Source organism: Ailuropoda melanoleuca, chromosome 9 (genome assembly GCF_002007445.2).
Source record: "Ailuropoda melanoleuca isolate Jingjing chromosome 9, ASM200744v2, whole genome shotgun sequence".
NCBI lineage: Eukaryota > Metazoa > Chordata > Mammalia > Carnivora > Ursidae > Ailuropoda > Ailuropoda melanoleuca.
The window spans coordinates 39,792,972-39,805,438 of NC_048226.1; the positions used below are offsets into that span (position 1 = coordinate 39,792,972).

Below are 12,467 nucleotides of genomic sequence, written 5' to 3' on the forward strand. Positions count from 1 at the left end.
AGAGGGGGGCAGCCAAGGATGAGTTTGGCCTAAACAACTGGAATGATGAAGTTGCCATTTAATTGGGGTGGGGAAGAGGCTTTAAGGGAAGACCAGGAGCTGAGTCTTAGGCAGGAGCTGAAATGCCTAATAAACATTCAAGTGGAGATGTCGGAGGAGGCAGCTGAATCGAGTTTAAGCAAGACATATAAACCAGAAGGATTAAGATGGAAACCATCAGCGTAGAAGGCACCCAAGACCATGAGATAAGGTGAGGTCACTCAGGGAGTGAGAGCAGAAAAAAGAGAAGGATCCACAGGCCGAACCCTGGGACCCTCCAGCATTCAGAGTCAACAGCATGAAAAGAAACTAGGCCAGGAGCAGCCTGGAAGCCAAGGGAAGAAAGTGTTTCCAGGGAGAAAGGAGTGGATAGGAGGATGCTGCTAACAGGCTGGGAAAAATGAGGACTGAACTGAGAACTGAGTGGTATATTAACAAGGTGAAGGGTATTAGTGACCTGGTAAGCTGTTAGTGGAGTCATAGGGCAAAGGTCAGTGGGACGGGTCCCAGAGAGAATGAAAGTAGAGAAACTGGAGAGAGCAGGTACAGTCAGCTAAATGCAGGGACAGTGGTGGGGGCAGCATCAGGAGAGGGAAGAAGGACAAGAGAAGGTTGTTGTTAATATAAAAAGGGAAAAACAATATTTTATGCTGGTGGATAAGATCTACTGGGAGGGAAACTTTGATGATACAGGACAGAGAAGATGATACAGTGATGTCCTTGAATAAATGACGGGGGGTTGAGATTTAGTGCACAGGAGAGGGGCTGACCTTTGCTGAAAGCTTGGCCAGTTTATCCTGCCCAGTGATACTGGGAGGAAGGCCAGAATAATCAGGCCAGAGCCAGAGATTGGGTAAATGTGACCCTTGCTCTACCCGTGGTTTCTTCAGCTTCTCAGGAGGAGTAGAGAAGCCCATCAGTGGTTTCAGGCTATCATAAGGTGGGGGAACCCACAGTCTGTTCTCCCTACCCCTGCTGAGTTCTGTGTCTTGGCACACCAGGAAAGAGAGAAAAAGCTCAGAGGATTTTAAACATTAAACATCTACATTTATTTATTTATTTATTTACTCATTCCTTCAATCAATATTCTGTCAATTAGTTTTAGTTTGTGCCTGTTATACAATGCTAGCCATTGCAGATAAAGTTGTGATAAAGGGTAGATCTAGTTTTGCCACCATGAAATTTACAATCTAGAGGCAGACGCAAATGAGAGTGGTACCAACAATACAGCGTGATAATAGTTCTAGTGGAGAGGGAGGCATGGTACAGACCACAGAGGAAGAGTGCTACCTGAGGCCTCCAACCTTAGGGAAGACTGCCCAGGGGGAGTGACATTTGAACTGACACTAGAAAGGACACTAATTACCTGGAAGAAGAGGGAGAAACATGTTCCAGGCAGAGGAAATAACAAGGACAAAGTTCCGGAGGCAAGGAAGAGAATGTTTGACCCATTCCAGGAAAAGAACAAATTTTCCAGGAGCTCCAGAGATGAAGGGAGATGAGGGACCAGGCTAGAGAGATTAGCTGGGCCAGTGAGGCAGGGCCAGGTCTGAACTTTATCCAAAGAGCCATGCGAGGGAGTGGGGGGGGCCATCATTGGAAATTAGCCCCCAACCAGTGTGTGGCAAAAGTGGAGCCAAGAGAAGCCTGTTAGGGACTCTAGTTATCCAGAGAGATGACACTGAAACCAGGGATTAGCAGAGGACCCATAAGAAGTGGGTGGATTTGGGTAGAGAAATATTGGGGGGACTTGATGAGTGGTTTGCTATGAAGGGTGAGGGGTGAGCCCAGGATAGTACCCAGTATTTAAGGAATGAGCAAAGTGGAAAAGGAGCTCGAGAAAGAATAATTAGAGGAAGCAGGTGAGTAGGGAGTCCTAGAAGCCAAGGAAAGCATTTCACCCCTCCAAGAAGGGGGTGGCCCAGTGTTCACTTCTGGGAGAGCAAGGTGCTAGGTGGGGAGTCTGAGAAGTAGGGATACAGCAGGAAAGCTGGGAATTGTTGAGACAGCAGCCAGATTTCAGGAAGCCAAGCAATGTGTGGGAGGCAAAAAAATGGAGCCAGCAGACCTAGGCCAGGAGGGGAGACTCAGAGAGGGTGAGCAAGCCAGAGGGGACAAGAGGTTGAGACTTTGAAGCATGAAACTCTTAAATAAAATGACAAAGATCAAGTGAGGGGGGGAAGACTAGGAAACACAGAACAGATGAAGGCCCCAGGAAGGCAAGACAGTATGGGATTCAAACCACAAGAAGTAGAAATGATTAATCAGGGCAGCCTCAGAACCTTAAAAATATAGGGGCGCCTGGGTGGCATGGCGGTTAAGCGTCTGCCTTCGGCTCAGGGCGTGATCCTGGCGTTATGGGATCGAGCCCCATATCAGGCTCCTCTGCTATGAGCCTGCTTCTTCCTCTCCCACTCCCCCTGCTTGTGTTCCCTCTCTCGCTGGCTGTCTCTATCTCTGTCACATAAATAAATAAAATCTTAAAAAAAAAAAAAAAGAACCTTAAAAATATAAAAAGAAGGGGGAGGGCTGTACTAAAGCATGTGCTCCCACAGTCCTAGGCATGGGAAAGTTTTGAGTCTGGACATTTTCTTCCCTTTGCCTCCACTTTCTTGTCCTTGGATGGTGTAAAGCGGGGAAGGTTCTCCAAAGAAAGTCCACCTGTGAAGGACGACGCCTTGGCCTTACCTGCTGTGTTTTCCCTGGGCAGCCTGTGAGAATGGCTCACGCCTGGGATGCTCCCCGGACTCTCAACACTTGGCATGTTCGGCCGTGTCCAGGAGGTGGCAGCCTTGACTCATGGTGGCGCTCACACCCACTTCCCGGGTCCGCTTTGACTTAAATCTGTTTTTGAGGTCTTGACCACCATTGAATTCAACACTTTTCCTTCCTTCTCCACCTCCCCCCTCAGATGTTTTCGCTCCAAATTGGAAGGGGGGATAGGGCGGTTATACACTCACGTATCTACTGGGACCCCACTAGGTCAAGAAACAGAAACATATAACTCTTCTGCGGCGCTCAAACGCATAGGGAACAGGAGAAAGGGGCTGTGTGCAGGAAACGGGAGGCGACTGGACTGGGACGGAAAACAGAGCCATGGGTAGAGAAGTGGACTGGGAACTGAGAAGAGGAGGGATTAGGGAGGAGAGGATGACGGGCAAGAGCGCACTTCAGGCTACTGGGGAGGTGGGGGAGGGGGGATACGGCTGCTGGCACTGGGGAGGGGACCAGCACGTGAAGGAGCCCGAGGGGCTGGAGGGTCCATAGGGCTGGGCCGAGAAAGGATGGAGGTGCACGGAGGTGCGAGGTGGTGACCAGTAAGGCCTGCAGGCCCAGTGAGGGCTTCTCAGAGGTTCGGGCCCAGAGTCTGTTTCAAGAAAATTAAACACCTTGAAGACAATAGGAAAATATAAGTTCCCTGGGTGGGGGGAATGGGAGGGGAGGTGCATTGAGTAGTTAACCTTGGGTCAATTTGGTCAAAGCTAACCTGGTAAAAGACCTGGGACCTCATAGAGCACTGAGACCCCATCTCAAACTTCCTTGTATCCCCAGAGGGCTTATCTCAGCTTTCCGCAGATATTTATTGAGCACCAACTGAATAATTCCTGAAAGAATGATCCTGCAACACTGGAAAGACTCTGGGTGGACTTTTTGTCCCTGATGATTTCTGGGTTTTCCTATGTAGCATTTGCCAATAGCTACTGCTTTGATAGCATCTCAAAACTAGAATGCAAGGTGAGTCACATTAAAGCTTCCTCTCTTTTGGTTTTCTAGTTTCACATTTTTTTTCTTTTCCCTAGATGCCAGTGCCCAACTCATTCTCATACTTACTCCCAAGGTAATAATACATTTTGTGTTTTTAAAGTGGCCAAAATTTCCAATCCCTCCCTTGGTGCTCATAATACATTTGGGCAAAGGATAAATCAAGGAAATCAAGGGATGTGAGAGGGAAGCTGAAATGGTTGCCTTTTCACTCGCAACTGGTACTATCTTGTTCTAATTATATGATGGTAGCTGAAAGTGTGCTGATTGATTATATGTTTGGCTCAACTATATATTTAATGCTATTTATAATGTTTTTCTATTTCAAATGGAATTATTTGCCAAAGCTAAAAATGAGGGCACAGATGGGATTTTAAGATTGTCTGAATTAATCAAACAGAATTAATTAAGATGAAATCTTAGGACGGTTTTAATACATCTCAGGAAAGAAAGAGGCTAAAGAACAAAGTGGTCCCGAGAAGGAGAAAACTTGTTTGCATCAGTTTTTTAAAAATAACAACATTCTATTTCTTAGTAATTAAAAATAATGATGAAAGTTTTCAGTTCCCACAAACATCTTAATCCTTCCCAACTCCATTGTCCACGGAGCAGCAGGAAGCTCATTGTAGCTTCAGCGTGTCCTCAGACTGTCACATGAATTACTGACACAAAAACTGATTTCACCTCTTAGAAGGAAAGGTCAAATCTAAACAGCACAGTGAGAATGGAAACGAGGGGGGCTACCCATACAGGAAACTAAGCAGAACCCACAGAGAAGCCTGCTGGGGAGTAGAACACATATGACTGAGGGCTTTTTCCTGCCACTGGTGTGGCTCACCATTTAGTACAAGCCAAGGGACCTCCAAGTCATTAATGACCGTCTGCTTGGTGAAAGCATGCCCAGCCTCTTAGGTCCTCATGGACATTTGCAGAATTTTGTCTTTAGCTGGTTCTTTCCAATTCTTAGTTCAAAGAATTAGTAGTCTCTGAAAGATAATCTCACTGTTTTCTAGGATTCAATTTATGTCTTTTCCTAAACTTCAGTAGCAAGAGTAATAGATTATTTCTTTAAAGTGGATAAGAATCAAAGAAATTTGAATTTTGATTAAGGATACCATTGCCCTCAGGAATCCAAAGGTAGATTGTTGTCTAGTTGTGGTCCCTTATTGTATTTTAAAAAAAAAGCTTGTGGAAATTGTTGTTGCAGACTTTTTTTCAATCTTATGACTGACCAAGAGTGATGAAAACAAGGATAAAACTCATTAAGTGGGGCCTTCTTGTTCTAATGTGACACGAAATAATTTCTGCCATAACTAAAACCTGATAACATTATAAAGAAAAAACAGTTTATAAAAATTTTTATTAAATTTCACAAAAGAATGAAATTTTTACATGCTTTAACTTGAAAAATATAAATATCTTACTGTGATAATTTCTTCTCCATGGAAAAAAATTTAATTCAAACAACGGATTACAGTTGTTATAAGAAGTGTAAGCAGGACTCTAATTAATGAATTTAGTAATAGTTGTTCTCTAACAGTAGTCCAGTAACAGTAATCTAACTCCAGAGTCTAGAGAGTTTTTTTTTCTAGAGGACTTTTAGATATTGTTTCAAAAGTATATTTTAATTTCAATGAAGAAAATATTTTAAATAACTATTTTTACACAATCAGCATCAAGTTAGCGTTACATCCTCTTAAAATGCAGGTTTTAATTTCAATTTGACAGGCAACAATGAAACTTGAAAATATATTTTAGCTAAGGCTTTTTCTTTTCTCTTTAGGTAAGGCTTTTTAAGGGAGATGCTTATGTTCACCGCTGAAATACAAATTTATTATCAAAAAACAATATTTTTGCTTTGTTTTTGAGGCCTACTCTGATGCTAATTTCTACATTTCTAGCTCCTGGATTTGCACCTTTTGGGAAAACAACAGATTATGCCTTTGAGGTAGATACAATCAATCCATTCTTTCTTTAATGAATGACTTGAAAAAATACTAGAGTATCTTACTAATGCATTATTTTTTCATTTGAAATCTATTAATTGGTGTTCCCTAATCTCATTATTTGATCAGACCCTGTTTAGCAAAGTACCTCGTTGGGGATAATGGAATACAAATCTTCTGATAACATGAGTAATGTCTAGAATACAGTCTGTCTTTTGTTCAGCCATCAAAACAGGACAAATTCCCAGTTCTACAAACTCTCCAACTTATATATGTTGTATGTTACAGTTTAGTTTTGTACTTGTAACAATCCTAAAAAAGGTCCAAGTAATCTTTTGAAGCAAGAATAAAGGAGCAATGAATTCTGATGAATTTTTATCCCACTGTAATTACATAATTATTTGTTTAAATCTCTGTCTCCTCCTATTTCAGGAGTCATAAATTAAAATGAAGGCCATGCTAAGGAATATATACTTTATTCTCTACACAATAAGGAACCATTCAATTCATTTATAGGTTTTTAGAAATGAAACACAACCTATACCTAAATCTTTTTTTTTTTTTCAGATGGCCATTTCAAATATTAGATATGGAGCAGGAGTTACAAAGGAAGTGGGAATGGCAAGTATTTAAGATTCCTACAATCTTCCATTATAAATGTTACATATCTTTTAAAACAAATGCAAACTGACAACAAATGAGTCCTTTGTTTTTAAAAATGTACAGTGTTAAGTTTGCCAGAGAGGGAGAGTCTATTACAGTTCTCAGGCAATCAACCCTAACTTATAAATTATTTTTGTTGTTGTAGGACTTACAAAACATGGGTGCTAAAAATGTCTGTTTGATGACAGACAAGAACCTCTCCCAGCTCCCTCCGGTACAAATGGTTATGGATTCCCTAGTGAAGAATGGCATAAATTTTAAGGTTTATGATAATGTGAGGGTGGAACCAACTGATAGAAGGTATTATTTTATTGTTGCTATTTACTTTTTATAGAAGCCAACACACCTCACTGTTGCTTAAAAATTTGCTCCAGGCCTCGTTTAATGGTGTGGCAATTTTTTAATGAAAAAATATGACCTAACGGCTTTTATTTTCCCTTCTCCAAGCTTCATGGATGCTATTGAATTTGTCAAAAAGGGAGCTTTTGATGCCTACGTTGCTGTCGGTGGTGGCTCCACCATGGACACCTGTAAAGCCGCTAATCTGTATGCGTCCAGTCCTCACTCTGATTTCCTAGATTATGTCAATGCCCCCATTGGGAAGGGAAAGCCTGTGTCTGTGCCTCTTAAGCCTCTGATTGCAGGTAAAGACTGTTTGTTTATATGTTTTATTTTGCAACTGGCAAAAGGCCCTAGGAAAGATGCAAGCCAGGAATTTTAGGGTATGCGTCTCCAAAGCTTTCTGATTTCTTCATTTCAGTGTAGTATATTGTTTGGAGAGCAGAACAGATAGCAATTCTTTTATGTTTAAAATTCTGATCTTCATTATTACACAGATAGAGACAATTTGGGTCAGTGGAAGGAAAGTTTGCAGACGTATGCTAGGAAGTCACTGTGTAAAGGAGGAGGGAAGGTTACCGTTTCCATATTAATAGATCCCTCTGTTGGCAGGTTTGTCTTCTAAACCCCTCTCTCCTTTGTCCTATTCTGCCAGCCACTGTGGAGTATAAGGGGAACATTCGCTATTATTTTTCTGGTGTTGACTCAACCCTTTCTTCCACACAATGGCTCTTCAGCTGACCTGGGGCTTTGTCTCTTCTCTGGGACATGTGGCCAGCATGGCTGCATCACTCTGGGCAACATCTGCTTTGTGGCTGCCCTGGGGACAGACACACAAATCCAAATCAGAATAGCTTGTCTGTCCCAGACAGACCTTGGGATCTTTTGGTCTTTTCTTCCCTCCCTCCCATTTTATGGCTGTTAGCATATTACTGTTTAAAGTTTTATAGTAAAAATGCAGTGACTAGTAACTGGACAATATCTGTCTAAAGTTTTGTTCTCTCTCTTCTCCCCCTCATCTGCCCCTACTGTGTATGGGCCTTGTGATGGTATAGGAGTTAAGTTGAAGGCAGATGAACTGCTTTGACGCGAATGAGCAATCAGCAGGGAGCAACATAATTGATGTCTGGCAAATAGAACCCTCTGGTGAAACTGTGTCAGCATCACACAGAGGGGTGATTAGTAAAGTTTAGAAACTTGACAGAACTACAAAACCACGGAGCCCAGAAAAGGCAGAACGTTACTGTGCTTGCTGCCAAGAGGGAATAAAGATGTCTTTTAGAGAGGCAAATATGAGTTTTCTAACCAAGATGCTAAGCAGCCTGTGTTTGAATACCCAGTTGCAGCTGCGTAAGCTCTGGTGCTAGAATTCCCAGAGTTCCTGGCTGTTTACACAGAAACAGATATTACACATACATGTTAAACATACACACACGTCAATACTGACATGGACACCATACATACATGTTAGGCCTATATACATGTTGGCACAGGCACGGACATCATACATCTGTGTTAATACAGATACAGGTATCACACGTACTCATCAAAGTGCACGTATATGTTAGACATGCCTACATGTTATGCAGACGTGGGCACCATACATGTGAACCATGTGCGTATTAATGCAGACACTGCCATCACATGCACAATAAACCTGTGTGTTAATGCAGACACACATACTATTACGCATGCGTGTTAATGCAGACATGGACATACAGGTGCGGCGTACGTGCGGATTAATATAGATACAGACCTCAGGTGAGCAACACCGGCATCAGAGCTTCCTTCTCTAACTTTGTTCCTTGCTTCCTAAGGCTGAATTAAGTACCTCCACTGACCTTTATTTAGATGCATTATGTAAATTAATATTATTTTGTTCAAGTCCCAACTACCTCAGGAACTGGAAGTGAAACTACGGGAGTTGCCATCTTTGACTATGAACACTTAAAAGTAAAAACTGGTAAGAACTGTGCCTGTAAAAATTGTGTTTAATTCTCTCTCTTACCTTTCAACCCCATCTCTTTTTCTTTAATCCTAATATTTCAAAATCAAGGAGTTATAGAGTTAAGGAAAGTGTGTGTGTGTGTGTATGTTTACTTTCTTTTTCCAAGTACATATCAAAATATGAAACAGTCTAATAAACTCCTTTTTGAGAATTACCTATAAAAGCATATTGAAATGCCATAATCTTGATTGGTCATTTCTCTGCCCAAGTTAGTAACTGTATGTCAGTGGTGAATGATTATTCCCTTTCTTGGACATCTTTTCAACATTTTTTTTCCTTTCAACATTTTAAATCAATTTCATTGAGATACAATTTTTATATAATAAAATGCATACATTTTAAGAGTCAGTTTGCTCAATGTTGACAAATAGATACAGCCATGTTAGCCAATCAAAGTATAAAACATTCCCATCACTCCAGAAAGATCCAAAGTTCCCAGGCAGAATAAATTGATATTTGACTGCACATTTATAGTAACTTCTCTTTTTAAAATTAAATGACATTATCCTTTGACATTATTAAAGATAATAGTAGCCAATACTTGAATTCTACCTTACGGTTTTTCAAAGACTTTTATATAATATTTTCTAATATGATCCTTATATCAGCTATGAGGGATAGAAGCCCTATGTTGTCATGATCTAATCTAACAGAGAATTCAGAGTGACTAAGTGCCTTGCCCAAAGATACACAGCAAGCTGCAGAACCAGGACCCAAACCAGTGGTATGCTAGTGAACCAGCTCTCTGGAATTTAATCAGTAAATAAGCCCCAATGTGTAGTATTGGCTAATTTCTTTGGTGTAAATACTCCCATCATAGCCAGTGACATCATTCAAACCTGAGTTGGAAAGAGATGTGCACACCTGGCTCCTTCGAACCAGAAGGAGCTTCAGATCCACTGAAAAACCCAGGTTTCTGACTCCAGATCTCTTTCCACTGTTCTTGCTGCCTCCCTTCATGAGAATGAATCTTATCTCATATTTTTAATGTTTTAAGAATAAATTGTTATCCTAAAGTAACTTAATTTTTTAAAATGGTGTCCATACCTATCGCCCCTATTGAAAATCCCTGTCTTAGGTATTGCTTCCCGAGCCATCAAACCCACACTGGGACTGATTGATCCTCTGCACACCCTGCACATGCCTGACCGGGTAGTTGCCAACAGTGGCTTCGATGTGCTTTGGTAGGTACCGGTGCCAACTGGAGGGGCTTTTCCAGTACCTGAGTTTATAGACAGTATTTTCTTGCTGAAAGCACTTGCTAAGCTTACATCGATTAGTATTCCACAACCACCCCAGCTTTGGCTGTCATTGTCCCCTTTCCTAGATGAAAACATGGAACCTACAAAGGCTGGTGACTAGGTGAGCTCCTGCAGGAGCCACAGACCTGTTCAGGATGGACCATGCCAGCCACGGCGGCTGCCACAGGGACACAGGGAAAGGACCAGGTGGAGCTGGCGTGCAGCAGCTCAGACCCACAACAACTGCCTCTATGGCTACAGGAAGCAGGAAATTGCCAGGGCTGCCACAGCACAGAAGAGGGCAGGAAAGGGAGCTGACATTTCTTGAGCTGGACTGTGCTCACCGCCTCAGCACTTTGCACACATCATCACTTCACCACAGCTCTGCGCCACACGAGAAAGAAACCTGGCTTGGAGATGTTTAGTAACTTGCCAGAGTCTACTGCATGCTCCCTGGGCCTCAGCGGCGGTGTGCTGATGGATCCCTGATCAATGTTCCTTCCAGTGGCCTCACTCACAGTGACCCACGGACACACTTCACATTCAGCATGTCCCGAACCACCTATTTCATCCACTTGCACGTGCACATTTTTTCACATCTTAAAATCTGTGGCACAACTGTATGGTTTTCTTCCTCGGTGGTACATTTTTGAAAATGGTGCATCTTATAATGCATGGCATCTTAAGTTTGATGAAATCTGATAATTCTCTAACCCCCACGCCACCACCTCACAGCTTCTCCTGAGTCCCTTAAGTTAGTGAGCAGCAGGACTTACCATGAACTTCTTTCTTGTGCCCACACATAGCCAGCATTTCCTACCACTTGTCCTGGTTGAATCTCTCCTATCTGCTCCCTCCTCTCAAGCCTCATCATTCCCACCTTGGTTCAGACCTGCCCAACTCTTGCTTGGACAGTTGAAGTAGTCTCCTCATCAGTCTCCCTGCTTCCATTCCAGAGTCCTTCTGTCTGTCCTGCATACCGGCCTCAGCAAGCTTTCAGAATGCAATATAATCATCACTCATATACATGCACGCACATGCACGTGCACACACACACACACACACACACACACACACACATACCTGACAAGTCTTTCAGTGGCTTTCCACACCTACTGCCAGAAGACCAAATTTCTTTGGCCCTGGAATGTCCCCAATCCTTAGCTCTTCATCTATTTGGAGAATTCATCTTCCAGTTCCACTGGAGCATTCTCCCCTTGATGGAGCCTTTGCTGACCCACCCCTTTCCTTTCCTCAAGTACAACCAACCACTCCATTCTTTGCTCTTCCCCATTGCCTATACATTCTTTCTAAGACACTCCACTTCACATGCCCATCTCCTTCACTGCACTGTGAGTTTGATGAGGACAGGACCATCATACTTCTCCATCCCTGCCCCTTGGCACAGTGACTGTCACATCATAGGTATTTGGTCACTATCTCCTGACACAGATGCCTTATTCTTACATTGCCCACAGATTGAACAGATTAAGAACCATAAAGCCATAGCATCCATCTACCAACTATTTTATAAAAATTTCCAATGGTTTGTTCAAAAGACGTTATCTGCTTCTCAGGGGTAGAAATTCTCCATTCTAAGACTGAAAACCATAATTCATGCCCAAAATAGTTCATGTTATATTGTGTTCCCAATGCATCACTGATCTGGATGGCTATGTTTTTTCTTCTCTCCTACAGTTGATTCATTAGAATTGATGAAAGGCCAGCAGGTGGAGGAAATTCTGAAGCTTGGTTCTTGAAATAGCCAACCTTTAGTTTAGGGCATGTCAGAAAAAAAGAACTGAATTTTTTTTTTCAGGCCAAAATTTAGTAATAGGGGTGAATTGTAAGTTTTACAATGTGCTGGTCATTGTTCTAAGTACTTTACATGTACCACCTCATTTAATTTTCACACCAGGACCAAGAAGACATACTATTATCTGTCCTTGTCTTAGAGTCACAGGCTAGATAGTGACTTACCCCAGGCCTGCAACAGGAAGGTTTGATGCCAGGATTTACAGCTGACCCCAGCGTCTGTGTTCTCACCCACTGCACCATACTTTTAATAGGAGGTTCATGTAACTATGACCCTCCTTAGATAATATGGTATTTGATCAGTACAAGGTATAAAATGGTAAATATATTTTAAAAGGAGATCATTTTTTAGATTCAGTGCTTTTCTTCATGACCTAAGTATGTAAAAATTCAACATCATAAAGATTTATTTGCACTAGAAATGGGCCATATATAATCCAGTAATACATACTGGTCAAAAAACACCATAGTGCTGTTTATATAAACTTCACTATTAATTTCTATAACAACTACTACTGTGGGCAAGAGTCTGACCTGGTGGAACGTACTATGATTATTACTGCTACAGAGCATATCTGCAATGGAGTGAATACTGAACATGTCCAAGAGAGCCTGTAATCTGAATGAAGGGGAAAAAAGAAGGTGCTTTCAATC

At 42.0% G+C, this 12,467-nt stretch overlaps 1 protein-coding gene across 4 annotated transcripts in view; it reads left to right on the forward strand.

Annotated features, from left to right (window-relative positions):
- Positions 1–12,467, forward strand: part of ADHFE1 (alcohol dehydrogenase iron containing 1) — a 33,144-nt gene that overhangs the window by 3,278 nt on the left and 17,399 nt on the right. For 2 of the 4 annotated variants that reach the window (XM_002916371.4, XM_034668138.1), the window contains exons 2-8: positions 3,840–3,877; positions 5,703–5,749; positions 6,315–6,368; positions 6,556–6,710; positions 6,858–7,054; positions 8,635–8,712; positions 9,836–9,941. In XM_002916371.4, the coding sequence (XP_002916417.1) occupies positions 3,840–3,877; positions 5,703–5,749; positions 6,315–6,368; positions 6,556–6,710; positions 6,858–7,054; positions 8,635–8,712; positions 9,836–9,941 (675 nt within the window). The remainder of the gene's footprint in view (positions 1–3,839; positions 3,878–5,702; positions 5,750–6,314; positions 6,369–6,555; positions 6,711–6,857; positions 7,055–8,634; positions 8,713–9,835; positions 9,942–12,467) is intronic. The other 2 variants (XM_034668139.1, XM_034668140.1) reach the window with 2 other exon arrangements.